Genomic DNA, 26466 nt, shown 5'->3' with positions numbered 1-26466 from the left:
CCCTCCCGCTCCGCGCAGCCGGTGGCGGCGGCCGCCGCCGCTGCGGTAACGGTGCGGTAACGGTGCGGCGCGGTAACGGTGGGCCGCGGCCATGAGGTCTACCGCCTTCCGGGCGGCCGAACCGCCACGGGGGGGGGTGCAGGAGGAAGAGGAGGAGGAGGAGGAGGAGGAGGGCACCACCGCCCCGCACCGCCCGCCGCCCCGCCGGCCCCGGGAGCCGCCGCCGCTGGGGGCACACAAGGGCCGCGGCGGCGGCGGGGTGGTGGCGGCGGCGGCGGCCCCGGAGCAGCAGCAGCAGCAGCACCGGCAGCAACAACAGCAGCAGCAGCAGCGCTGGGCCGGGCCGGTGCCGGTGCCGCTGGCCGGGGGCAAGCAGGCTGGGCCGGGGGATGCCGGCGCTCGGCCGCGCTTCCAAACGGGGCTACCCCTGCGAGGCGGCGGGGAAGGAGCGGCGGGGCCGCGGCACACCGAAGCGGGGCCGCGGCACACCGAAGCGGGGCCTCCTCTCCCTCTTCTTCCTCCTCCGCCGGTGTCCGCCGAGAGCAAGTGGAAGAGCGGCCCGCGGCGAGGCGGCATGGGGGCCGGCGGCGGCTCGCCGGGGCAGGCGGCCTGCCTGCGGCAGATCCTGCTGCTGCAGCTGGACCTCATCGAGCAGCAGCAGCAGCAGCTGCAGGCCAAGGAGCGGCAGATCGAGGAGCTCAAGGCCGAGCGGGACACGGTACGGCGGGGGGCAGCGGGGAGGGTGGGGGGAAGGAAGGCGGCACGGAAGGGGTTAACCTCCCGCCCCGGGACCGTGTGTGGTTCCCTACCCCACTCGGGGGCTAGGTCCCACCCCCCTCTCCCCCATCAGGGGGGAGTGCCCCCACCGTGGGCAGTGTGCCCCCCCTCAACCCAACCCATGGGGTTACCCCCCCCAAGTGCTGGTGACACCCCCTAGGGTCAGAGTGTGGTACCCTACCCCCCCCCTTGGGGTTGGTCCCCCCCATCAAGACCGGTGACCCCCACACACAAACCATGGGGTTCCCCCCCCCCCAGTGCTGGTGACACCCCCCTAGGGTCAGAGTGTGTCCCCCCCCGCGGTTACCTCCACCCAGGGTCAGTGCGCCCCACGCACACATCCAGGGGTCCCCCCCCGCGGTGTTTCTGACCCCCAACAGGTAAGCAGTGCCCTCCACCCACCCCCCAGCTTCCCCATGGCACCCAAGGGGTTAACGACCCCCCGTGTAGGGGTTAACGCCCCCCCGCCACGTGGGTTCCCCCCTCCTTGTGGCTAACGGCCTCCCCCCGTGGCACCCCAGGGGTTAATGCTTCTCCTTGGCGGTTAATTCCCCCCCCCAGCACCCCAGAAGTTAATGCTCCCCCCCCCAGCTCTGGGGGGCTGTAAAGATCCCCTTGAGGGGGCATCGGTGCCCTTCCCAAGACACTCAGGGGCTTTATACTCCCCCCCCCCTCCCCAGATTAACTTCTTAGGGGGGGCAATAACTGCCCCCCCCCCCCCCCCCGACACCGCAGGGGGGTTTGATACCCCCCAGGCAGTGATGCCCGGGAGGGGGCTTGGTGGTCGGTGCCTCCCCCCCCAGACAAAGGCCGGCGGGGGGCAGGGTGCCTGGCGGGGGCACAAAGCCCCGGGGCGGGGCGGGCCGGTGGGGGTTAACGGGCCGCCGCCCGTCGCCATGGCAGCCGGCCCGGGGGGGGCCCTTAAAGAGCCCGCGGCCCCTGCGCGCCCCGACGCGCGGGGGTTAACTTAAAGGGGCCGCGGCCCCGGCAGGGCGGGGGTGGGCACGGCCACGCGTGGGGACCCTCCCCGCGCCCCCCCGAGAGGGGACTGTCCCTCCTGCCGGAGTTGGGGCTTCCCCCCCCCCCCCCCCCGGCCAGCGAACCCCAGGTCTGCCTGCCCTGCACCCCCTGAGTTTTGGGGCCCCCACTCCCCATAGCCGCTCCAAGGCTGCTTCCCTTCAGCTTTGGGGGACTCCCCCCCCCCCAGTCCCACCTAGCCCCCCCACGGTTGACTCCTTTGCCCCATGCATATCGGGGGGGCCCAGCCCGGGCACCGCATTGTGCCCCTCGGGCATGGGGCAGTGCCCTGCCTGCGCTGCAGCCTCTCCGTGCCCTGCCTGCATTGTGACCCAGTGCCGTGCCCGCGCTGCCCCACGCCCTGGCACACGCTTGCCTGCCAGCCTGTGTGCCCGCCGTCCCCACAGAGCGTGCCAAGGGCCGCGCTGGCACTGCCCAGCGGTGGTCCCGGGGGCAGCCCCGGGGGGCGGCCCCGGTAGTGGCCCCGGTAGTGGCCCCGGTGGCGGAGGGCAGGCCTGGCCCACGTGGTGCCGCCAGCGGGGCTGCGTCCCTGCGGTGTGCGGAGGCCTCCAACAGGGAGGAGCTGCAGCGGGGAAGCTGCAACCCTGCTGCACCCCCCCGGCGCCCTCCCGGGCGGCTGCAGCTGCAGGGCTGCACCAGGGACCAGCCGGGACCCCAGGCAGGCAAACAGGGAGTGGGAGCTGCTCCCAGCTCTTGTGTGTGCCCCCCCCCCCCCCGCCTCCAGCCATGTCCCTGGGTGCTGCTGGGACCCCCCCCCCGTGGCTCTTTGCCAAGCAGACCCCCCCCAAACGGCTGCAGCTCACCGGTGCTGGGGACGGCAGGGGGGGCACCGAGGGCAGGAGTCACTGAGCTGGGGGCTGGATCCCAACCCTGATTACAAACCCTCCCTGCCCCCTCTCCCTGCATGTCTGGGGACGATGCAGCAGAGGTGGAGACCCCCAGACTGCTCCCCAGAACGTGGAGCTTGCAGCTGGCTGCAGCCCTGCAGCCGTGGGGCCAAGTGGCCATTTTGTGCTGCTTGGACATCTTGGCTCCTGCCTGCTGCTGCTGTGCTTCAGGTGTCCAGGCTGTGATGCCCACAGCGCCCAGCGCTGGCTCCTGGCCCTGCCCTCACTCTCCTGTCCCCTCTGGGAGGGCTGGCATCAGCCATGGCACTGCTGGCATGAGCCATGGCACCCTGGCATGCCAGCAAGCCTGCTGAGCTGGAGTGTCAACAGCTCAGGCACTGTTTGAGGGCTCCTCACAAACCTTCTCCTGCACCCCAAGCCAAGAGGTTGCCAGCTTAATGCCAGGATGGGCACAGTTTGCTGCAGGCAGGGCACTGTAGCAGGGTGGCACTGATCCTGCACCTTGTGTGACAGCTGTGCCACAGTGCTTGTGCCAGTGGGTGGTGGCTCAGCTGTGGGTGCTGCCAGTCAGCTCTTTCCTGGGGTGTAGCCTTGCTGCCAAAGGGATGTGCAGGCTGGGCACCATGAGGGCACTGCACAGGCAGGGCAGTGCATGGGCTGGGCACCATGAGGGCACTGCACAGGCAGGGCAGTGCATGGGCTGGGCACCATGAGGGCACTGCACAGGCAGGGCAGTGCACGGGCTGGGCACCATGAGGGCACTGCACAGGCAGGGCACCATGCAGGCAGGGCAGTGCATGGGCTGGGCACCATGAGGGCACTGCACAGGCAGGGCAGTGCACAGGCTGGGCACCATGAGGGCACTGCACAGGCAGGGCAGTGCATGGGCTGGGCACCATGAGGGCACTGCACAGGCAGGGCACCATGCAGGCAGGGCAGTGCACGGGCTGGGCACCATGAGGGCACTGCACAGGCAGGGCACCATGCAGGCAGGGCAGTGCACGGGCTGGGCACCATGAGGGCACTGCACAGGCAGGGCACCATGCAGGCAGGGCAGTGCACGGGCTGGGCACCATGAGGGCACTGCACAGGCAGGGCAGTGCACAGGCTGGGCACCATGAGGGCACTGCACAGGCAGGGCAGTGCACAGGCTGGGCACCATGAGGGCACTGCACAGGCAGGGCACTGCACAGGCTGGGCACCATGAGGGCACTGCACAGGCAGGGCACTGCACAGGCTGGGCACCATGAGGGCACTGCACAGGCAGGGCAGTGCACGGGCTGGGCACCATGCAGGCAGCTGCCCATGGAGCAGGGGTGCCTGTGGGGGTTGCCCCCCAGGGGCGTACCCCAGGGGTGAGCCCTGCCCGCTGGGTTGGCAGCTGCTGGCACGCATCGAGCGCATGGAGAGGAGAGTGCAGCTGGTGAAGAAGGACAGCGAGCGGGAGAAGCACCGAATCTACCAGGCCTTCGAGGTGGACGAGAAGCCAGAGGTGGAGGCCTGCGAGAAGCTGCCCCTGGAGTGCCCCCAGGACCTGCTGGAGCCCCCCCCGACCCTGCAGCCCAAGCACTTCCCCTACGGCAGGAACGGCAAAGGGCATAAAAGGTAGGGAGGGTGCCCGGGGGGTGAGGAGGGCACTGCGCCCATGGCTTCAGCTCCTCCATCCATGGGGCTGCCAGGGCCATGGGGCTGCCAGGGCCATGGGGCTGCCAGGGCCATAGGGCTGCCAGGGCCAGGGGCACAGAGCTGCCAGGGCCATAGGGCTGTCAGGGCCAGGGGCTGCCAGGGCCATGGGGCTGCCAGGGCCAGGGGCACAGAGCTGCCAGCTCAACCCAGTGAGCCTTGAGCTGCTTGGAGAGGCTGCCTGGCACTGGCAGCACATCCTCTGGGGCACTGTTCTGGGGAGGCCTTGTGGAAGCCTGGCTGAGCAGGGAGGGGGTCCCCAGGATGCCAGGGAGCCCTTCTGTCCGCCTGCCCTGCGGCCGGGCCCCGGCGCTGGCAGCCAGCAGCCGCAGGGCAGGGTGAGGGCTCAGCTCCTCGTCCTCCCGCAGGAAGCCAACGTTTGGGAGCGGGGAGAGGAAGACTCCTGTCAAGAAGTTGGTCTCTGAGTTCTCCAAAGTGAAGAGCAAAACCCCAAAGCACTCCCCGGGGAAGGAGGACTCCGGCGGCTCCCTGGCCGACAGCGTCTGCAAGCGAGAGCTGCGCAGCCAGGAGCCCCCCGAGAAGCCCAGGCCGCTGCTGGAGACCCCCCTGCGAGCCTCGGCCCTGCCCAAGGGCCCCGGTGCCCACCCCAAGGAGAAAGGCTTCTTGGGCAGCAGCGAGGCGGACGACCTGCCCTACCTGGCCACCACCGAGATGTACCTCTGCCGCTGGCACCAGCCGCCCCCCTCGCCCCTGCCCCTGCGGGAGCCCTCCCCCAAGAAGGAGGAGACTGTAGCAAGTGAGTGATGGAGAGACTCCCCCCACGGTGTGCCAGGGGAGTGCCCCCCACGGTGTGCCAGGGGAGCCCCTTGCAGTGTGCCAGGCACTGGGGCACAGCTGGAAGGGGGCTCCCGCAGCTAGGGAAGGAGGTTTGGCAGCCTCCCCCCAGAGCTGGCAGCGTGGTGGTGGGAGAGGTGCAGCCGGTTGTGCCATGCTGGAGCCTCCTCTCCTGACGGGGGGCAGCAGCTCTGGTGCCCGCCGTGGGCTGTCCCAAAGCACATCGCTGGCTTAACCCTGCTCTGGCATGTGCCAGGCTGCCACACTGGGCAAGGCTACCGGTTGTGCCCTGCTTTAGCCACCTGTTTTGCCCAGCAGCCTGCAGACCCAACCCAGCAGGGGGTGAAGCAACTTCCTGTTGGCAGTTGGGAAATGTGCCCTCGGTCTGTGCCGCCATGGCACAGCACAGCTTCCTCTGGGGGCTCACCCACTGCCCCAGGCCTGGTGCCCTTCCTGCTGGCCACCCAATGCTGGGCAGTCTGCTGGGGTCCTGCAGCGTGGGGAGCGGCAGCAGTGGGTGTGCCAATCACTGGTGCCACTGCTGGAGGCTGTGCTGGGCCCAGAGGGATCCTGGCACATCCCTCAGAGTGGCTCAGGTTTGCTGGGCTGGGTGGTGATGAGCTCTGTGCCCCCTGAGGCCCCCTCCTCACCACCTCCCACTGCCCTCAGCTGGCAGCATTGCCCAGCCTGGCTCAGGATGGGGCTTTGAGGGGGCTGAGCTGTGCTGCCCAGGGCAGGGCTGGGCTGGCAGGGAGCTGGCAGGGCTGGGGCAGATGCCACCGTGGGGTAACAGCTTGGCCTCTGCTCCTGCAGTTCCATCTTGGAGGGACCATGTCGTGGAGCCCCTGAGAGACCCCAACCCCTCAGACATCCTGGAGGTAGGTTTGGCATCCTGGTGGGCACAGCAGCTGTGCCCAGGGCTGGTGGTGGTGGTGCTGGCACCGTCCTGGCTGCTTTGCTGCCGCAGGAGTGCAGCTCCCGGCGTCGGCTGTGCCGTGAGGCTGCCGCAGGCCTTCAACACAGACAGCCTGGCACAGCCTGGCCGTGGGTGGGGAGGGCTAGGGTGGGGGTGAAGGACCAACCCCTCTGCGCCACGGGGGCTCTGGGTGCCAGGGCAGGGCCATGCCAGTGCCAGGTGGGCGACGCTCAACCCTCTGTGTCCTTGCAGAACCTGGATGACAGCGTCTTTGCCAAGCGGCATGCCAAGCTGGAGCTGGATGAGAAACGAAGGAAAAGGTGGGAGCAGAGGGGGTGCTGGTGGCATGGGGTGCCTGGCAGAGGGGGACCTGCACCCCACTCCCCCAGGGAAGGGCCCTGGGGTGCCACCCGTGGGGGATACACACACACACACAACGAGTTCTGATCATCCGAGGCACAGAAACGCTGCTGGAGGAGGGATGCTCTGGCACCGCTGCCAGCCTGGTGCCACCGGCACGGGCACAGCCCCCTGAGCTGCCCAGCAGGCTCCAGGCTCTGCCTGCTGCTCCTCACTGCCTGCATCTCCTCTTTCCCAGGTGGGACATCCAGCGGATCAGGGAGCAGAGAATCCTGCAGCGGCTGCAGCTCCGAATGTACAAAAGGAAAGGGATTCAGGAGTCGGAGCCTGAAGTTACCTCATTCTTCCCTGAGCCAGATGATGGTGAGGGGCTGGGGGGGCGGGCAGGGGGGCTGGGGGGGCGGGCAGGGTGCTGGGGGGTCGGGGGTCGGCAGGAGGGGTGCTGGGGGGTCGGGCAGGGGTCGTGTAACCCTCTGGTGTCTGCCTGCAGTGGAAAGTTTGCTCATCACCCCCTACCTGCCTGTGGTTGCCTTCGGCAGGCCCTTACCAAAACTGACCCCGCAGTGAGTACCGCGGGCAGGGGGGGCACAGGGCGGGGCGGTGCCAGGCGCCGCTCCCCTCGCTGGCACCCTCGGTGCCGCCCAGCGGGGCGGTGCCGGGCGCTGATGCCGGCTGTGCCCGCAGGAACTTCGAGCTGCCCTGGCTGGACGAGCGCAGCCGCTGCCGGCTGGAGATGCAGAAGAAGCAGACCCCGCACCGGACCTGCCGGAAGTAGCTGCGGCTGGCACCGGGCGGCGCCGACGGCCGCGGCCCTCCCCTGCCTTCTCCAGGGGTGGTTTCGTTCCCCTGCGCCCCTGGTTTGGTTCCGTTGGGTTTTGCCACACGTTACTCGGACTCGCCCCCTGCCCGTGCCGGCAGCCGTGCCCGCGGCGGGCGCCGGGCAGCTGCCGCCGGAGGCTTCCCACCGGTGGGCACGGGGGGAGGGGGGGGGGGCAGCGGGCAGACCTCAGCCTGCCTGCCCATCCTGCCACTCCCTCGCTGCCCCCTGCCCCTCCAGCAGCCACCCTTGGGTTCGGTTTGGACATTTGGCTCGGAGCCAGGAGCGGGAGGGAGGAGAGCAGCAGAGCCAGGGCTGCGGAGTGCCACATTTGCCAGCCAAGGAGGCTGCGTCCTGCCAGGACTCTGCCAGCTGCTGCCACCTCATTGAGTAGGAAAGGAGGACAAAGAGTTTGTGTCTGAGCAGCGTGGGAGGTGCCAGCGGGCACTGCCAGCCGGCCCCCCCTGTGGCTGGTGCCCTTGCTGCAGTGGGGAGCGGAGCAGGGCCCCAGAAAGTGCCAGGAAGCCTCTTTTGGGTTGTGGAGGTTTTTTTGCCCCTCTTGGGTTGGCTGCGAAGGAGGCAGAGGAGAGCCCGAACACAAACCTCTTTATTTTGTGAACTAGAAATGCTGAACGCACAACGGGGGGGGAGGGGGGGCGGGGGAGGAGCTTTGGTTCTCTTTTCTTCCTTGTTTTTTTAAAATAATTTAAATATTCTGGGGATGGCAAATTGTGCCCTAAGCAGTTGAGGTGGTGAGAGAGAGCTGGCCGCGCCTCTGCTTCCCTCTGCTGTCCCTCGCCTGCCTCTGGGTGCCCCCAGCCTTGCCCCCCGGGTGCCCCCCAGCCTCACCCTGCTGCAGTCGGTGCTGGATGTGGACGCCGATGGTGCTGGTGCTGCCGGACGGGTGGGGAGGGAGCTCCCTGGGGTTAGAGGGACCCCACTCCAGCTAGGTTCTCCTCGGCCTGCCCTTCTGCCGGGATTAAAGGGGGAGATGGCCACAGGAAACGCTTTTTTGGTTTTATTTTGTATTTTACCCCCCTCCCCCCCCCCCGTCCCTGCCCGCGGCCTGCGCCCTCCTCACGGCTCCGTTTCCCTGTTCCTGCTGCTTCCCCCAGCTGCTCTCTGGCACCAGGGTTAAGGAGCGGGAGGAAACTCGGGGTTAGAGAGTTAAAACTCAAGGAACTTGGTTTAAACAAGAACCGAGGGCGGGAGCAGGCCGGCGGCAGGGCCTGCCCGGGGCGGGGGGGGGGGTTGGTGTGGGCGCCGCCGGGGAGGGCGCCGGGCGCGGGCGAGCCGCCGTTCCCTTTTGTTTCGGTGTGGGGGGGGGGGAGGGGGTGTGTGTTTGGTTTGTTTATTGGTTTGGTTTTGGTTTTGTTTCTCTTTCTGTTGGTTTGGTTTCGGTTGGTCGGGTGTTTTTTTTACAATAAAGGAAGCTAAACGGCCGCTGCCTCCCGCCCGCTGCCCGCCCGCCCCGCGCGTGACGTCACTTCCGCCGGCGCGACGCCGCCCGCCTTGTGACGTCAGGCGCGGTGCCCTTCCGCGCGCCTGCCCTCTGCCGGTGGAGAGGCAGAGAGAGAGAGGGAGGGAGGGAGGGAAGCAGGGCGAGGCCCTGCCGCAAGGGCTGCCGGGACGGTGGCGGCGCCGCGAGGCGCCGCGGGGGCCGCCGGGAGGTGTAGTCTGTCCCGTCGTGCCCCGCGCCGCCGCCTGCCCCTGCGCCTGGCCAAGATGGCGGACCGGCGGCGGCAGCGCGCCTCGCAGGACAGCGAGGACGACTCGGACTCGGCCGCCTCTGATAGCGCCGACTCGGCCGCCAGCGCTGCCCGCTCCCGCTCCGCATCCGGCTCCGCATCGGGATCCGGCTCACCCCGCCCGTCGCACCGCACGTCCCGGGGGGCCACCGGGGCCCTCAGCGCTGGGCCGCGGGGCCGCGGAGCCGAAAGCGCTGCCGGGGGTGCGGCCAAGAGCGCTCCGGAGTCGGAGTGTGTGAGTGCGGGGGGGGGGGCTCGGGAGTGGGAGGTGCAAGGGGGTGAAGGAGCTGGGGGTCTGGCGTCGGGGGGGGCCCGGGGGGGGGCGGTCTGGAGTGTTGCTGGGACCCGGGGACAGTCCCAGGGCTCGGAGCCGGGGTGGCGGTGAGACCCGGGGGGGTTGGGAGGGACTTCTGGGGGGCACCAGGCTGTGGGGGTACCAGGGCTGGAAAGCTGAGGGGGCAGCAGGCTGAGGAATTGGACTGGGACCCCAAGGCCAGCGGGGGAGCAGGGCCGGGGGCTGCTGGGCTCTGCGGCCCCCCAGCACCCAGGGCCTCGCTTCTGTCCCTTGTCCTGGCTCCTCCCTGGGGAGTCAGGGGGGGGTCTCTGTCTGGTCAGGCTCTCTTTGATCTGTGTCGACTTTGAGCAGCTTCAGTTGATGTGAGTGAGAGCATTCAAAGCCTTTAGGAGGGGTTTGGGGTGCTGCAGCCCTCCACCTTTGCAGGGTCGCTCTGCTGTGGGGTGCTGGTGCATCCTCCTCCTTCAGGGCACAGCTGGCTGTGCTGTTGTCCTGTCCTGGTTAGTTCAGGATCCTCTGCAGCTGCAGTGTCTCTGCTGGGCTGTTTGGGTGCTTGGCCTTATCTCACTAACACTGCTTTTGGGGTTTTAGTTTGGATCTGAGCTTGTTTCACTGCCCAGCTGGATCAGCTTGCTCCTTTCCCAGAAGCTTGCTGTGCTCTGAGCTGTTCAGCTTCATCCAGCATCTTCTCCCAGGCACAGGGTTGTGCTTCTGTCACCAGAGGCTCTAGCAGATGGCTGCATGAGCTTGGTTCTGCTCAGCTTCTGTTCATGAGCCCTGGGCCTCTGCTTTAAGTAACCCTCTTGCCCTTCCCCACTGAGCTGCCTGGCTCTGTCTGATCAAGGGAAGGCAGCCTGGCTTCTCCCTTTGCTCTTTTCCCTCCACCCCACAGCACTTAAGGCCATTTGTGCCTTTTCCCCTCGTGCTTCATTCCCCCAGCTCTGGAATGATGCCAGGAGTTTGTTTCTTGAGTCACTGAAGCTGAGCATCCCAGGGTGGATGTGATGGGGCTGGTGCCAGTGTGGTGCCCAGCCTTGCCAGTGTGGTGCCCAGCCTTGCCAGTGTGGTGCCCAGCCTTGCCAGTGTGGTGCCCAGCCTTGTCACTGTGTCTGGGGCTGCAGGGGGCTGCAGGGAGCCGGTGACCTCCCTGCTGCTAACTCCCTTTCTGCTTCTCTCTGCAGGAGAGTGAGGATGGCATTGAAGGAGATGGTGAGTGACAACCCCCTGGCACTGCAGGTGCTGTCTGTGTGCCAAAAACACCTGGGCAGAATGGTTTGGTAGCCACAGTGGTCTTGGGCTGGTGGTTGGCCTGGGTGATCTGGGAGGTGTGTTCCAAGCCCCCCCTGCTGCAGGCTGGGAATGGGCTCTGTGTAACCCCCTGATGCCCCCAGCAAGGGCAGGGCAGGGAAATGGCCTGAAATGGATGGGAGCATCAAAATACTCCCTGAGAGATGGGTTCCTGATGTAGTGCAGGGCAGGTTTGTCCTGTGTGCCCTTGGAAGGTAAAAGCTGCTCTGCAAATGCCTCCTGCAGCAGCCCTGCCCTTGCTGGCACCCCAAGTCCTCACGCAGAGGGGGCGCAGGGACAGCACCCCCCAAACCCACGCTGGTTTCCTCCTGTGTGTGCTGGCAGCGGTGCCAGGCAGGGTGCTGGCCTCCAGGCTGCCCTCAGAGGGGGGGTAGGGGGCGGGGGGGGCTGCCAGGGGAGCTGCTGCCCTGACCCCAGGCTGCTCTCTGCCCCCAGCCGTGCTCTCGGACTACGAAAGCGCCGAAGACTCGGAGGTAAGGGCAGCCCCTGGCTGCTGGCAGCTGCTGCCTGCTGCCTGCCCCCCGTGGAATCTTAGCACAGAAACCCAGTTTGTGTCCTTGCTTCTGTGCCCTGCCCCTGCCTGCAGGCTGCTGCCAGCCCCCAGGCACCAGCTCACGTGCCAGCCCCCGGCGAGCCGCAGGGGGGATGTGGCCTGGGCCAGGCTGGGCCCCACGCTGCCCAGCCCCCCTCCTGCCCAGCCCCCCTCCTGCCCAGCCCCCCTCCTGCCCAGCTCCCCCCCTGCCCAGCTCCCCCCCTGCCCAGCCCCCCCCTCCTGCCCAGCCCCCCCCCCCGCCCTGCCCCCCCCCCCGCCCTGCCCCCCCCCCCGCCCTGCCCCCCCCCCCCGCCCTGCCCCCCTCCTGCCCAGCCCCCCTCCTGCCCAGCCCCCCCCCTGCCCAGCCCCCCCCCTGCCCAGCCCCCCCCCTGCCCGGCCCCCCCCCTGCCCAGCCCCCGGGTGTAGGAGCAGGTCCTGGGTGTAGGAGCAGGGTGCAAGGGGAGGGGAGGACTCCTGGAGCCCAGAGTGGGGGTCCTGGGAGCAGGGTTTGCCCTGGCCAGCCAGGCTGTGCAGGCTGCTCCTCAGCTTTCCAGCAGCTGGAGTTAAAAGCCTAAATGCTGGCTTGGGAGCATCCCAGGCAGCTTCTGGAGCTGGAGGGGTGACCCAGCCCTTGGGTGCTGGCAGCTCTGCACTGGGGCTGTGAGGTGAAGCCCCCAGCCCTTGGGTGGGCTGAGACACTCTGCCTGGCCTGGGCAGCAGCTCCTGGCTGTGGCTTTCCCTGGGTTCTCAGTTGAGGAATGGAAGCTGAGGGAGGTTCTGGTTTCTAATGATAGCTGCAAAGGTTTTCCTAGTGGAAACTCTTCACTGGAGGCAGCTGCTGGGGGAGCTTCAGCAGGGGGGCAGTGGGAGAAAGCCCAGAACAATGAGGCAGATGAGCTGGAAGCTCCTAGGGGCTGTGAATTGGTGACTTAGAGCAGGCCCAGAGGAGGCCAAGAAGATGATCTGAGGGCTGGAGCAGCTCTGCAGTGAGGCCAGGCTGAGAGAGTTGCCTTAGAGCAGCCTTCCAGGGGCTGCAGGGGAGCTGGGGAGGGCCTTGTTAGAGAGGCTTGCAGTGGCAGGAGGAGGGCTGGTGGCTTGAGAGTAGCAGAAGATGGATTTAGGGTGGACATTAGGAACAAATTCTTCTCCAGGAGGCTGCTGAGGCACTGGGAGAGTTTGCCCAGAGAAGCTGTGGAGGCTCCAAGCCTGGGAGTGCTCCAAGCCAGGCTGGATGGGGCCTTGAGCAAGCTGATGCCACAGGAGGTGTCCCAGGAGATGTCACAGGAGGGTTTGCAGCTGGATGATCATAGAATCTTTGGGGCTGGAGAAGACCTTTAAGAGCATCTGGTCCAGCCTTCTGCCCAGCTCCCCCCTGACCAGCTGATCCTTAGCCAGGTCCCTTGCAAGCCAAACCAGCTTAGGCTTCGATGAGTGAATGAAAGCAAAGCTCCCAGGAGCTGTGAGCTGCCTCAGCTTCTCCTCACTGCCAGGAGCCAGGAAGGAGCAGAGCAGCAGGCAGGTGAGAGGCAGCTCCTCACCTTCCCCGCGGCTGGCAGGCTGCAGGGCAGGGCCCGGAGCCGCAGGGCAGGGCCCGGAGCCGCAGGGCAGGGCCCGGAGCCGCAGGGCAGGGCCCGGAGCCGCAGGGCAGGGCCCGGAGCCGCAGGGCCATTGCATCACTGCCCTGCCGGGATGACTCTTCCCGTGCCTAAAAATAATGCCCGGCTGGGCTTCCCCGGCGGCAACAAAGGCAGCAGTTGATGTGCAAATGGGCTGCGTTGAAAGGCAGCAAGGGAGCAGCGTTTTGTTAATCACCCACAGCTATTTTTAGGGCCGGTCCCGAGGCTTGCAGGCTCCTGGAGGGTGAAACGAGGTCAGGCTCCTGCGGGCAGAGTGCTGCGAGTGAGTCAGCCCAGGCGCTGCGGGGAGCCTGCAGCCCGGCCCTCGCTGGGGCAAGGAGCTGAGGGCTCTTCGCTGCTCCAGCTGAGCTTGTGCTGAGCTCTGTGCTTGGGGAGCAGGCAGAGGGGAGCTGGGGCTGGCTCTGCAGAGCCTCAGCGTTGGAGCTGCTGTCGCCGGTGGGGAGAGCTGCTGGGCTTGGGCTTTATCTCTGTGTTTTTGTGGACCTTGAGAGCTAAGGCTCTGCCTGGAGAGATTCAGGCCCAGCAGCTGGGACAGGGATCTGCCTCCAGGGCTGCTTGGATGAGATAGGATGAGAGGGAGTGGATGGAAGCTCGGGGAGGGCAGATTGAGAGTGGAGATGAGGAAGGAATTCTTGGCAGGGAGGGTTGGGAGACTCTGGCACAGGCTGCCCAGGGAGGCTGTGGCTGCCCCCTCCCTGGAGGCGTTCAAGGCCAGGCTGGATGAGGCCTGGAGCAGCCTGGGCTGGGGGGAGGGGTCCCTGCCCCTGGCAGGGGCTCGGAGCCGGCTGGTCCCCGAGGTCCCTTCCCACCCAACCCCTTCCCCGGGTCCGGGGAGCGGTGTGGGGAGGTCCCCGGGGGAGCTGCTGCTAAGGCCGCGGGGCTCCTCCAGGCAGAGGAGGAGGATTACAGCGAGGAAGAGAGCGCCAAGGCGGAGCTGAAGCAGGACAGCAACGGCTCCTGCGAGTCAGCCGCGAAGGCAGGGAAGGCAGAGGAGAAAGCCGAGCCCCGGGGGGCGGTGACCGGCGAGCGGCAGAGCGGCGACGGGCAGGTAGGAGCCGGAGCTGCGCCGCGCGGGCGGGGGCCGGCGGCAGGGGGCGCTGCCGCAGGGGGCACAGCTGCCTGATGCCCACAGGAGAGCACCGAGCCCCTGGAGAACAAGGCCGGCAAGAAGGTGCCCAGGCACCTGGACGACGACGAGGACAGGAAGAACCCGGCCTACATCCCCCGCAAGGGGCTCTTCTTCGAGCACGACCTGCGGGGGCAGACGCAGGAGGAGGAGGTCAGGTAGGTGCCCAGCCCCCTGCCCGGCCCCCTGCCCCCTGCCCGGCCCCCTGCCCGGCCCCCAGCCCCTGCCCAGCCCCTGCCCGCCAGGGGCAGGCTGAGCCCCAGGCCCCTCTCTGCTCTCTCGCTCCCGGTGCCCTCCCAGGGCATCGCAGCTGTTCCGTAGGAGAGGCTGTGGGGAGTGCAGGCCCAGAGCCTGCCCTTGCTGAGCTCTGAGCTGTGAAGCAGGGCTGAGGGTGGTGCAGGCCAAGCCTGCTGCTGCTGCCTCTCTTTGCTGCCTTTCAGAGGCTGCTGTGGGCAGAGCAGCAGCTGCGGGGCAGGGGCGGCCGGGGGGGAGGGGGAGATGCTGCCTGCCCTGGGGCCTCTGGGCTTTGCCTCCAGCCCCCTGGTCCCTGTGGCAGGCCCAAGGGGCGCCAGAGGAAGCTGTGGAAGGATGAAGGGCGCTGGGAGCACGACAAGTTCCGGGAGGACGAGCAGGCCCCCAAGACCAGGCAGGAGCTGATCGCTCTCTACGGCTACGACATCCGAGCCGCCCACAGCCCCGAGGACATCAAGCCCCGGAGGATGCGCAAGCCCAGGTGGGCAGCAGGGCCCCAGCCTGGCCCAGGGACCCCCAGAGAGCAGGCCCCACCCCCTGCCAGAGCAGGGGCACCCAGGGGCGCATCCAGGTGGGGCTGGAAGGGCTCCACAGAAGGAGGCTCCGCAGCCCCTGCCCCAGGCCCCCAGCAGCCTCCCACCACAGCTTCTGCTCACGTTGGAGTGGAGCTTCCTGTGCCCCAGTTTGTGTCTGCTGCTCCTTGCCCTGTGCCAGGACCCACAGGGAGGAGCCTGGCCCCTTGCCCCCCACCCCCCAGCTGTTCACAAACATCCCAGAGGGAGAGGGCTCCGAGGGGAAAAGCTCTGAGCTCTGGGGTTGGCTTTGGCCCTGGGCTGGGACCTTGGTGCTGGCAGCCGGGGGTGCAGTGCCCCCTGGCACAGCAGCACCTCTCTCTCTCTCTCTCCCTCAGGGAGCTCCTTGCAGCCTTTGCTCTGCTTCCCTCCCTCAGGTTCGGGAGCCCTCCCCAGCGAGACCCAAACTGGGCCGGCGAGAGGCCCAGCAAGCCCCCGAGGCACCAAGGTGCAGACAGCACTTCAGCTCCCCCCAGAACCTTCACCAGCAGGAGCTCTGCAGGCACAGGGAGGATGCCCCCTCCTAGGAGCTACCCAAGGCTGGGGGGCTACAAGGAGAGCCGCGGCAGCCACCGCGCCGCCGAGGCGCCGGCGCAGGACGGCAGCGCCCGGGCCCAGCGCGGCCGGCAGAGCCCGGCCAGGGACAAGTCCCCCGAGGCGCAGGCAGCCCACGGCCAGGGCAGCCCTGGCAAGGAGGAGGCTGCTTTGGACAGCCAGGCAGCAGCTGCTGAGGCTGCGCAGCCCCCCCCAGACAGGCCAGTGGAGAAGAAGTCCTACTCCCGGGCGAGGAGGACCAGGGCCAAGGCCGGGGACGCGGGGAAGCCGGCGGACGACGCGGCCGCCCCCGAGGCGCCGGCTCCTGCGCCCCCAAAGCCGCTGCAGGCCGAGGCGGCCTCCCCACCAGCCAAGAGCAACAGCTGGGAGGCTCCAGAGGAAGCCAGCCTGGATGGACTGGAGCCAGAGATGAGCCAAATGAACCTGGCTGAGCAGAACTGGGCCCCGGGGCAGTCGCAGTTCATCCAGCCCCGGGAGCTGAGGGGTAAGTGGCTGCAGCAGCTCAGGGCAGCCCCCAGGCTCTGAGTGCTTGGCCAGGCCTCAGCTGCCTCAGGCCAGGCTCAGGCTGGCAGTGGTGGGTGCTGCTGGGGAGGCACAGTGGAGGCAGGCACAAAACAGAGGAGAAAAGGGAAGAGGAAACATCCTGGATCAGAGCTGGGGAGGAGCTAAGAGGAGATCCTTTCCCCCTCTCTCTGCCCTGTGGTGAGGGTGAGGAAGCTTCACTGGAGCTGAAGTCCTCTGTGTGGGGTGACTCAGGGTGAGACAAGGGCTTGGACTGATGAGGGGGAATGGACTGAGGCTTGAGGAGGGCAGGTTCAGACTGGAGAGGAGGAAGAAGGTCTTGGCAGTGAGGCTGGGGAGAGCCTGGCACAGGCTGCCCAGGGAGGCTGTGGCTGCCCCCTCCCTGGAGGTGTTCAGGACCAGGCTGGATGAGGCCTGGAGCAGCCTGGGCTGGGGGGAGGGGTCCCTGCCCATGGCAGGGGCTTGGAACTGGCTGATCCTGAAGGTCCCTTCCAACCCAGCCCATTCTGTGCTGCTTTGAGCTGGAGTCTGGGTGCTCAGCTGGCAGGGCAGGGAGCAAGGGCAGGGCAGGGAGTGAGTAATGCAGCTCCTGCTGGGGAGGGAGGCAGCTTCCCTGTGGTTATCAGCTCCCAGCACTGAGGTTTGCCACTGGCTAAGGCCTGGCTGAGACTGGAGGATCCTTTTGTGGCTGGCTGAAGGAAGCTGCTGTGCTGGCAGCTGAGGGAGGGGGCAGTGGCTCAGCTGCCCCCTGCCAGCAGGGGCCTGAGCTCCAGCTGAGCATCCATGTGAGAGGTCCTTGGGGGGCAATTATCTCTTGGCAGCACCAGAGGCTTTTCTGGGGAGTGTCAGACTTCTTCCTGAGGGAAATGGAAGTGGAGCAAGGAGAAGGCAGAGACTGAGCTGCTTTCTGAAGTGTCTCTGGAGGCTTAGGTCATGAAAGCAGAAAGTCATCTTGAGTGGGAAAGTCTCTGTGAGCAGAGCCTGGGGCTGGGCTGGGAGGGGGCAGCAGGAGGGGAGGGAGAGTCCAGAGGTGCTGTGGTTGGCAGCTGAGGTTAGGAACTCCTTTGGGTTTGGTTTGGGGGTTTAATAAAGCAGCTTCCTGAAGTTAGCCTGAGGGAGCTCTGGGCTGCAGGCAGGAGGGCACTGGGTGGCTGTGGGAGGGATGTGGCACTGCCCTGGCACACAGGCACAGTGTGGCAGGGCTTGGAGGGCACCTCTGGGGATCAGCAAGTCCAGCCCTGTGCCAGGGCAGGGCACACAGGAACAGCTCCAGAGGGGCCTTGAATGCCTCCAGAGGTGGAGGCTGCAGCACCTCCCTGGGCTGCCTGCTCCAGGGCTCTGCCACCCTCAAAGCAAGGAAGTTCCTCCTCAGGTGGAACAACTTCTGCTCCACTTTCCCCCCCTGGCAGGAGTGGATTCTGGGTGAGCCACCAGGCTGTGCATCAGTGAGCCATGGGCTGGCTGCTTTGCCCCCTGGCAGTGCCCTGCAGCCCTTGGCCCCCTGTGCCCTGCAGCCCTTGGCCCCCTGTGCCCTGCTGCCCTTGGCCCCCTGTGCCCTGCTGCCCTTGGCCCCCTGTGCCCTGCAGCCCTTGGCCCCCTGTGCCCTGCTGCCCTTGGCCCCCTGTGCCCTGCAGCCCTTGGCCCCCTGTGCCCTGCAGCCCTTGGCCCCCTGTGCCCTGCAGCCCTTGGCCCCCTGTGCCCTGCTGCCCTTGGCCCCCTGTGCCCTGCAGCCCTTGGCCCCCTGTGCCCTGCTGCCCTTGGCCCCCTGTGCCCTGCAGCCCTTGGCCCCCTGTGCCCTGCAGCCCTTGGCCCCCTGTGCCCTGCAGCCCTTGGCCCCCTGTGCCCTGCAGCCCTTGGCCCCCTGTGCCCTGCTGCCCTTGGCACCCTGCTGTTGTAGGTTGATGGCATGGATTGGCTTGGCAGGGACCTGCAGGGTCACCCATTGCAAGCCCCTGCCCTGGGCAGGGACCCCTCCTGCAGCTGGGCCTTGAGCAGCTGCAGGCCGAGGGCAGCCGCAGCCTCCCTGGCAGCCTGGGCCAGGCCCTCCCTGCCCAGGACTTCCTCACCTGCAGCCTGAGTTGTGCACCATGGCTGTGGAGCCTGAGTTGAAGGAGCCTGTGCCAGGGGCAGCCCCACCCCAGAGAGGGCTCAGAGTGCAGCCTGCCCATGCCCAGCCCATGCCCTGCTGTGGGCAGATGCTGTGCCAGGGGGCAGGGCCTGGCTTCCCGGCGGGGGGCTGGGGCTGGCGTTGAGCAAAGGTGGAAGGTGTGGAGCAGCCTGGATGGTTGCAGGGGCACAGCAGCTCCTGAGCCTTGTCTCCAGACCTCTCAGATTGCAGGCTGGGAGGTGGAGCTGCCAGCTCCCTGCTCCCAAAAGGCAGAGCTGAGCCTGTTGGCAGCTGCCAGCCCCCAGGCTGCCAGGCTCGCGCTCGCCCACCGCCTCCTGCCGGTGCCCTGGGGGGGGCTGAGGGGGCTCCCTGCCCAGGATGCAGCCCATAATAAGCAGTTGGTTTCTTCCACAGGTATTCCTAACCATATGCACGTGGGAACTGGGCCACCACCTCAGTTCAACAGGATGGAGGAGATGGTAAAGCTCTGTGTGTGTGTGCAGGGCAGCAGCTGCTGCCGGCCCGGCCCTGCCTCGGGGCTGCCTGGCACGCCCCAGCCTTTCCCTTTCCTGGCTGCTGGGGCTGCCTGACCCACATAAGAGGATTTAGGGGCTGGTGTGGGGGCAGAGGGAGGGCCCCTGCCCCACCCCCTGCCCCTTCCTGACCTCCCTGGGCTCTTGCAGGCGGTGCAGGGCGGCCGAGTCAAGCGCTACTCGTCGCAGCGCCAGAGAGCGCCGGTGCCGGAGCCTGCGCCCCCCATGCACATCAGCATCGTGGAGGGGCACTACTATGACCCATGTGAGTGCTGCCCTCCTGCTCCCCCAGGGCTCACCCCCCAGCAGCTGCAGCAGGAGGCCTCCCCCAGCTCCTCTTGCTGGGGAGGAGCTTTGTTTGCTCCTTCCCTTCGCCGGCGGCGTCGCTGCCTGCCCCTGGGAGAAGCCAAAGGCTGCTCTGAGCCTCCCTGGGGTGGTGGTGAAGCCACTGCAGGGACAGCAGAGCTCCCAGCACCCCTCCCTGGGCCCCTTAGGCCACTGCTGCTCTGGGAGAGCTGGGGCTGGAATGAGCTGGAAATCAGAGCAATGTCTTTGACATTCACAGGCAGAGAAGATGGCAGAACAAGGCAGAGGGATGGGCCAGGAGCTGGGGCCAGGGTGGGCCAGGAGCTGGGGCCAGGGTGGGCCAGGAGCTGGGGCCAGGAGCTGGGGCCAGGGTGGGCCAGGAGCTGGGGCCAGGGTGGGCCAGGAGCTGGGGCCAGGGTGGGCCAGGAGCTGGCGCCAGGGTGGGCCAGGAGCTGGGGCCAGAGTGGGCCAGGAGCTGGCCCCAGGGTGGGCCAGGAGCTGGCCCCAGGGTGGGCCAGGAGCTGGCCCCAGGAGGGGTCAGGATTTCACTGCAGCACTTGAAGAGTTGGAGCAGCAATTCCCCAAGCAGCCTCCTGCCTCACCCAGCAGTGGGAGGCTCTGCAGTGGCATCTGGGAGCCTGGCAGACTCTGCTGGTGGGAGCAGTGCTGCCAGCTCCCTGCTCCTCTCGTGGAGCTGTGTGCTGGCTGCAGCAGGAGGGGGAAACCAACCCCTTGGAGCCTCTCCTGACCAGGTCTTGTCTCTTGCAGTACAATTCCAGGGACCAATCTACACCCACAGTGAGAACCCAGCCCCAATGCCCCCCCAGGGGATGATTGTCCAGCCAGAAATGCATCTCCCTCCTCATCCAGGTGAGGATCCAGCTGCCTGCTGGGCACTGATGCTGTGGTGGTGCCCTGGGGCAGCTCAGCCTGTGCTGGGGAGCAGACAGCTCTGGGTTTGCACAGCCTCCTCCCTGGGGGGATCCATTTCCCTTCTTGCTGCAGCATGGGAGAGATGAGGAAACCCTTGGCAGTGAGGGTGGGGAGGCTCTGGCACAGGCTGCCCAGGGAGGCTGCAGGTGGTCCAGGCCAGGCTGGATGAGGCCTGGAGCAGCCTGGGCTGGTGGGAGGGGTCCCATGGCTGTGTGGAGCAGCTCTGCTTCCCTCAGCTCCCCTCAGGCAGGAGCCTGCCCCAGGGTGGATTTCAGGGGAGGGAGGAAGGACTCTCCTGGCCTCTGCAGCCAGCACAGCACCAAGGGGAGGGGAAGGGTTTGGCAGCCTGCAGCTGGATGTCTGCAGGTCCTGCACAGCCCCTCCTGGCTGAGTCACTTCCCCTTCAGTGGGGTGCTTGGCTCTGCCAGCTGCTGTGCCAGGCTGGCTCTGCAGCCCCTGCTGCTCCTGGATCAGAGGCAGGGCTGAGAGCTGTGGCACTGGCACAGCCTCCATCTTCCCCACCAGGAGGCATTGCCTGGAGGGGGTGTGCTGGGCAGGGCAGTGTCTGGTCCCAGGGAACAGAGCCCAGCCCTGGGCAGGGGCTGAGGGCTGGGGGCTGCCTCTGAGCCCAGCCCTGCTTCTCCCTGCTGCCATCACAGCTGCCCCAGCAGCCCCCAGGACACCCTGGCCTCACTCAGCTGCTTCCCAGCTCCCCCCCAGATGTCAAACTCAGCTTCTCCCTCTCTCTCCCCCAGGTTTGCATCCCCACCAGCCCCCAGCCCCCCTGGCAAACCCTGGCCTCTACCCTCCACCAGTCTCCATGCCCCCAGGCCAGCCCCCCCCGCAGCAGCTGCTGGCTCCAACTTACTTCTCCCCTCCTGGAGTGATGAATTTTGGCAATCCTGGCTACCCCTACCCCCCAGGAGCTCTTCCTCCTCCACCCCCTCCTCATCTCTATTCCAACACACAGGTGAGCTGCAGCAGATGGCTCCTGGGCTGGGGGGAGGCTGGGGAGCTCTGCAGGGGGAGGGCAACAGCAAAGGGACTGCTCCCATGGCTGCTGGGGGTAGGGTCTGTGCTGGTGGAGATCTTCCCCTGCAGAGCAGGGAGGCAGCCCAGCAGCAGCCTGTGAGCTGTGGCATCCCCTGCAGCTCCATGCTGAGCCCAGGACACCTCAGAAATGGCTTTGGAAGCCCCTGGGGAGGGAGGGAGGGAGGCTGGGAAGTGGCTGGGGCTGTGCTCTGGCCAGGGGGTCCATGAGCAGCACTGGGCTGGGAGGGGGCAGGGGGCAGAGGGAGGGAGGGAGGGGGCAGGAGGCAGTTCTCTGTGGGTGCCCTGCTGGGGAAGCCTCCTGGCCTGGGTTGGAGCAGCCCACGGCTGACACGCAGCGGCAGGCAGGAGCTGTGCACACTGCCTGAGCCCTGCAGCCTCCCTGCCCTGCCCTGCAGCCTCCCTGCCCTGCCCAGCAGCCTCCCTGCCCTGCCCTGCAGCCTCCCTGCCCATCCCAGCAAGCACTCAGCCTGCTCCTGGGGCAGACCCTGAGCCCCTGGGCAGCTGGAGGGCCTCTTGGTGCCGAGGGAAGCTCTCTGCTGCCTTGCTGCTGCTGCTGCAGGGCACAGCTCTTCTGTGGGGGTTGGGAACTGCTGGGGGCTGAAGGAAGCTCTCCTGCTGGGAGCTGCAGAGCTTCTGTCTGGGCAGGAGGAGAAGCTTCTTTGCTGTGAGGGTGGCAGGGCCCTGGAGCAGGCTGCCCAGAGAGGCTGTGGAGCCTGCCCTGGAGAGCTTCCAGCCCCCCCCCCCAGGCCGTCGTGCTGCTGGGCAAGCTGCTGTGGGTGCCCTGCTGGGGCAGGGAGGTTGGGGGTGGACTGGGTGAGCTGCAGGGGTCCCTGCCAGCAGCCTGGAACTGTGGGATGCTGACCTCCTGCTCTCTGGGGACCGCAGGCCCAGTCCCAGGTGTATGGAGGGGTCACCTACTACAACACTGTCCAGCAGCAAGTGCAGCCCAAGCCGTCGCCGCCCCGCCGCGCCTCCCAGCCGGTCACCATCAAGCCTCCACCTCCCGAGGTACTGTCCCCTCCCCCCCCCGAGCCTCTGCTGTGCCCTGGGGGGGGCTTGGTGCTGCTCCCTCCCCTCCAGCCCACAAAGCAAATCCCCAGCTTGAACCTGTCTGACCTGTGCCAAACCTCAGCTTCTCGTTGCAGGTGGGGAGCAGGGCTCCACTGAGCCTGAGTTGCCAGACACCTGTAAGCTAAACCCTCAGAAGGAAGTGCAGAGCTGGCTCTCACTTTGTCCTGCTGTGGTGGTCACTCAGGGCAGGGACCAGAGGAGTGTGGAGAGCAGAGAGAGGAAAGTCCCCTCCTGAGCCCCCGGGAGGCAGTGACTGCCCTGCAGGAAGAGCTGTGCAGACCCCAGCAGGTGATCAGCCCCAGCAGCCTTCGAGGCTCTCCAGAGCTGGGAGCTGTTCCTCTGGGCTGGGTTTGCTTCCCCTGCCCCTCGCCTGGAGCAGTGCCCCCTGTGCCCACGCTGCAGTGCCCACGCTGCAGTGCCCCCTGTGCCCACACTGCAGTGCCCCCTGTGCCCACACTGCAGTGCCCCCTGTGCCCACACTGCAGTGCCCACGCTGCAGTGCCCCTGCTGTGCCCCCCCTGTGCCTCTGGGTTCCTTTGCCACGAGTGAGGCTGAGCCGTGGCAGGCCCAGGCCCAGGCCCAGGCTGCTGCTCCCCCTCTGTGTGCTGAGGGCTGGGAGCCTGCATTTGGAGGGAGGGGGCCCAGGGTGAGGGGCCCTGTGGAAGGGGCTGATCCAGGAGCAGAGTTGGGCTGCAGGGAGCTGGTTGTGCCTAGAGTGGGCACAGAGGCAGCCAGAGGCAGGGGTGGGAGCTGGTTGTGTTTGGCACCCAAGCAGCACCTCTGGGCACAGGCTGGGAGACCTCAGAGCAGCCTTCCAGTACCTGAAGAGGCTCCAGGAGAGCTGGGGGGGGACTGGTGACAAGGGCTGGGGGTGCCAGGGTGAGGACAATGACTTTGAGCTGGCAGAGGAGAGATTGGGACTGGAGAGGAGGAAGAAATTGTTGGCAGTGAGGGTGGGGAGAGCCTGGCACAGGCTGCCCAGGGAGGCTGTGGCTGCCCCCTGCCTGGAGGTGCTCAGGGCCAGGCTGGATGAGGCCCTGAGCAGCCTGGGCTGGGGGGAGGGGTCCCTGCCCACGGCAGGGGGCTGGCACTGGCTGAGCTTCAGGGTCCCTCCCAACCCCTCCCAGGACATCCCAGGGGACAGCAGCACGACCCCCACAGGGTGCTGGCAGCAGGGCAGCCTCAACCTCTGCTTCTCTCTGCTCTTCCCCAGCAGGACAGCAAAGGGGAGAAGGCCAAGGAGAGGACCAACACGTAGGGCAGTGCCAGTGCCAGTGCCAGTGCCAGACTCAGCTCCTCAGCAGGGAGGAAGCTCCTCGGGAGAGGCTGCTGCCCTGCGCCTGGGGGAGGCAGCAGGATGCCACCGGCTGCACCGTCCTGTGCCCAGGGCTGGGCACTTCCCTCCCTGGCTTTCCTGGTGCCCTCCCAAAGACCACCTGGCTGCTGCTGCTCTGCCCTCCCCCCTCCTGCACTGGGGCACTGAGGTCACCGAGGAACCAGCCCCCAGCGTCGGCCCTCTGGCCACGACCTCCCTCAGCGTCTCCCCCTGCGCCGCTGCCCTCTCCCCTCCCCCGGCTTGGTTGTGCTCTCTCCCCCTTTGTATTTAAGAGCTGGAGCAGCTCCCTCAGTAAAGCTGATTTGTTTCTTTTGGGTACTTCTGGACTCGTTTGTCTGGTGGAGAGCTGTCAGGGACCCCCTGTGCCCCCTGCAGCCAGCTGGGCGGTTCGCTCCTGGTCCCAAGGCTGGCTTGGAATGAGCCAGGCTCAGGTCTGCTGTGCCTGGAGCTCAGGAGGGGCAGCTGAGGGACAGGACGGGCAGGAGGAAGCTGCTGGCTCTGCAGGCTCCACTTGGACTTAGCAGCTCCTCCTGCTTGGTTGTTTCTCCCCTCCAAACAAGCCCTGCTGGCCCCTGGTGCCCTTGGCAGTGTCTGCCCCTGCCTGGGAGCTCTCTGCTCCCCTCAGATGGGAATCTGGGGACCCCCTCCCCTGCTGCCCCCAGCACGCCCTGCAGGGCAGGGCCAGACCTCCCCCTCTGCCCGACCTGTGGTGGAGAGGAGGGAGGTTTGTGGGCGTCTGGGCACCTCGGTGCTGCCGCAGCAGCCGAACCAGCTCGGCAGGGCGAGCAGAGGAGGGGTTTGCTCCTGGGGCTGGGCTGTTGCTGCCGCGGAAGTGGCAGAGGCGGAGGGAGGTGTTGCGGCCAGCCCGGGCTGCGGCCTCGGCCCCGCGCCTGGCACCTTGGCACCTTGGCAGCCCTGCTGCCCGCGCAGGGATCGGCAGCCTGCCGCGCCGCGGTGCCGTGCCGTGCCGTGCCGCGCCGGGGTGCCGTGCCGTGCCGCGCCGGGGTGCCGTGCCGGGGTGCCGTGCCGTGCCGCGCCGTGCCGTGCCGTGCCGTGCCGTGCCGGGGTGCCGTGCCGGGGTGCTGTGCCGTGCCGGGGTGCCGTGCCGTGCCGTGCCGTGCCGTGCCGTGCCGCAGCGCTGCAGCACTCCTCCCGCCGGCCCCGCGGCTCCGGCTCGGTCGCTGCGGCCCCGCGGCCCTTGGCTTGGCAAACCTGGCAGGGCAGGAGCTGGGCGGCGCGGGGCTGGTGCCAGCTGCTGGCACAGGCTGCTCGGCCAGGCAGGGAACGTCGCTGCTGCTCCCAGCAAGCTGCAGCTCAGCGCCACCCCCTCCTCCCCGCCCCCCCCGGTCCCCATCTGCGGGGGGGGGGGGGGGGGGGCTGCCCAGCAGCCACCTGCCCGCCCTGGGGGAGCTCTCCCCACGCGTGCCCAGCCCCTGGGCGCCTGCTTGTGACTCGATGCTGACCTCTTTGTACCCAGGTTCAGGGGGCCTGGGATGTTTCAGAGCAGAGTTCTTCCGTCGGCCCTGTAGCTGTTCCTCTGCCTTAAGGCTCTCCCCTCCTCCCCTCCCCTCCTCCCCTTCTCTCCCCTCCCCTCTCCCCGCAGCCTCTCGCTGGCACTGGGAGGCACAACTGCTGTGGAGGTGGTGTGGGAGCTGCCTCCTGCACGCTTCTGTGCCACTCTGCCTCCCTCCACCTCAGCTCTGCCTCCTCTGGCCCAGGGCCCAGCTTCCCACAGCCAGCTGGGGTGTGGGGGCTGTGCCCCCTGCTCCTGCACCCTCCCTGGGCACCCTGGTGCCAGAGGTGTCACACGATGAGCACCTGGGGTGAGGGCTGCCCCGTGGCTGGGGGAACCAGCAGGCAGGGCCTGGCAGTGCCATGGGGGTTGGGGGGCTTGGAGGGCAGCAGCCCTTCAGCTGCCCACCTTTGGCACCTCCCCCAGCCCCTTTCCAGCAGTCCCTCAGCAGCAGGGTCGGGGGCCCAGAGCCCACCCAGCAGCCAGGGCAGGAGCCTCCCACCCCCTGCTCCCTCTGCCACGCTGCTCCTTCCCTCGCCAGCAGCCTGCCTCAGTTTCCCTCCCTGGCAGGGGGCTGAGGGCAGAGCCAGCTCCCGGGGCCAGCTCAGACCTGGCTGAGAAGCTGCCAGCTGCAAAGCCACCGGCTCGGGGTGGGGGGGACACAGCAGCTCCCCTCCCCCCAGCGCCGCAGCTGGGAAGTGGGTTAAGGCTCTGGCTCCAGGAGGGATTTTTCTCGCGGTAGAATTTTTCCCTCCTACTCAAGGTCTGTTTTGAGCAGAGCCTGGAGGCTTCGCCCCCCCCGAGCCCTCCCCCCGCTCGCTGCCGGGGCGGGGGAAGGCGAGGCTGGAGCAGGATGGAGGCGCAGCTTTGGGAGGGAAGAGCCTCCCAGCTCCGGCTCCCGGCTCGTTAGCGGCGATAACAGCATCGTTAATTAAGCTAACAGCCCCCCCCGCGGTGCCCCCCCTGCCCCCGCGGTGCCCCCTCTGCCCCCGCGGTGCCCTGTCCACGCCGAGCTGGGGGACTGGAGCTGGGCTGAGCCCCCTGGCATGGATCTGGGACATCTTTTTGGCCCTCGCTGCTCTGGGTCCCTCCTGCCTCTGTAACCCCACTGCCACGCGTGAGCGTGGCCTCTCCGTGCCTCAGTTTCCCTTCCTGACTCTGTGCCCAAGATCTGGCCCTTGGGCACCACTGACACCCAAACCTGGGCACCCCTGTCCTGCCAGCCTGGGCGGAGGGGATGGAGGGAGGAGCTCAGCTGGGTGGGAGCACTTGGGGGTCCTGGGGGGGGGTGGGGTGGGTGTGAGCCCTGGGCCCGGGGGGGGGCAGGTGGAAGTGCCGCGGGGCGTGCTGTGCCAGGCTGTGCCAACCCCTGGTCCCCGTGCCGCCAGGGATGGGACTCGTTCGCCGCTTTCCCTCGGCTGCGCGGATGGAGTTGCCAAGCAACTGCCGGGCGGAGGCGAAGCTGGAACAAAGCAGGAGCGCCCGGGACCCCCCCAGCCCCCTCCCCAAAACCCGGGCACGGCAGCGGCTGTGGAGCCACCCACGGCGTCCCCCTGGCCGATGGCACTGTGCCACCCTGGGGCTGCCACAGAGCCGGTAGGGAGTGACCCCTGGAAGGTGGTGACCGGGGGGCACCAGGGCAGTGCCCATGCTGCTGTCACCACCGCTGCCGTGCCCGGAGTGGTGCAGAGATGCAGCCCTGGCACCTCCCCAGCCACTCACGGCGGGGCCGGGAGCAGCGGGGCCCGGGGCAGGGCGGGTGCTGGGTACCCAGCGGGCAGGGGGCACGACGGCTCTGCCCCGGGCAGGCGCCAGGTCCCACCCTGCCCTGCC

At 67.7% G+C, this 26466-nt stretch overlaps 2 protein-coding genes across 2 annotated transcripts; both read left to right on the top strand.

Annotated features, from left to right (window-relative positions):
• The first annotated feature begins 478 nt into the window (after positions 1 to 478).
• MSL1 (MSL complex subunit 1) lies at positions 479 to 7229 on the top strand. Its single transcript, XM_054176759.1, has 8 exons — positions 479 to 718; positions 4045 to 4268; positions 4715 to 5103; positions 5955 to 6019; positions 6310 to 6377; positions 6656 to 6780; positions 6908 to 6980; positions 7102 to 7229. The coding sequence occupies exons 1-8, from the start codon at positions 575 to 577 to the stop codon at positions 7190 to 7192; spliced, it is 1179 nt and encodes a 392-aa protein (XP_054032734.1). The 5' UTR covers positions 479 to 574; the 3' UTR covers positions 7193 to 7229.
• Positions 7230 to 8933: 1704 nt separating this feature from the next.
• Positions 8934 to 23430, top strand: CASC3 (CASC3 exon junction complex subunit). The gene is made up of 13 exons (XM_054176798.1): positions 8934 to 9217; positions 10459 to 10486; positions 11021 to 11058; positions 13644 to 13802; positions 13887 to 14038; positions 14437 to 14613; positions 15082 to 15743; positions 18303 to 18367; positions 18572 to 18686; positions 19496 to 19597; positions 20416 to 20630; positions 21599 to 21721; positions 23001 to 23430. Exons 1-13 carry the CDS (start codon positions 8960 to 8962, stop codon positions 23040 to 23042), a joined length of 2136 nt encoding a protein of 711 aa, XP_054032773.1. The 5' UTR covers positions 8934 to 8959; the 3' UTR covers positions 23043 to 23430.
• Positions 23431 to 26466: the final 3036 nt, after the last annotated feature.

Source organism: Dryobates pubescens, chromosome 36, assembly GCF_014839835.1.
Source record: "Dryobates pubescens isolate bDryPub1 chromosome 36, bDryPub1.pri, whole genome shotgun sequence".
In the NCBI taxonomy this organism is placed as follows: domain Eukaryota; kingdom Metazoa; phylum Chordata; class Aves; order Piciformes; family Picidae; genus Dryobates; species Dryobates pubescens.
This window is presented reverse-complemented; position numbering and strand designations above follow the sequence as displayed.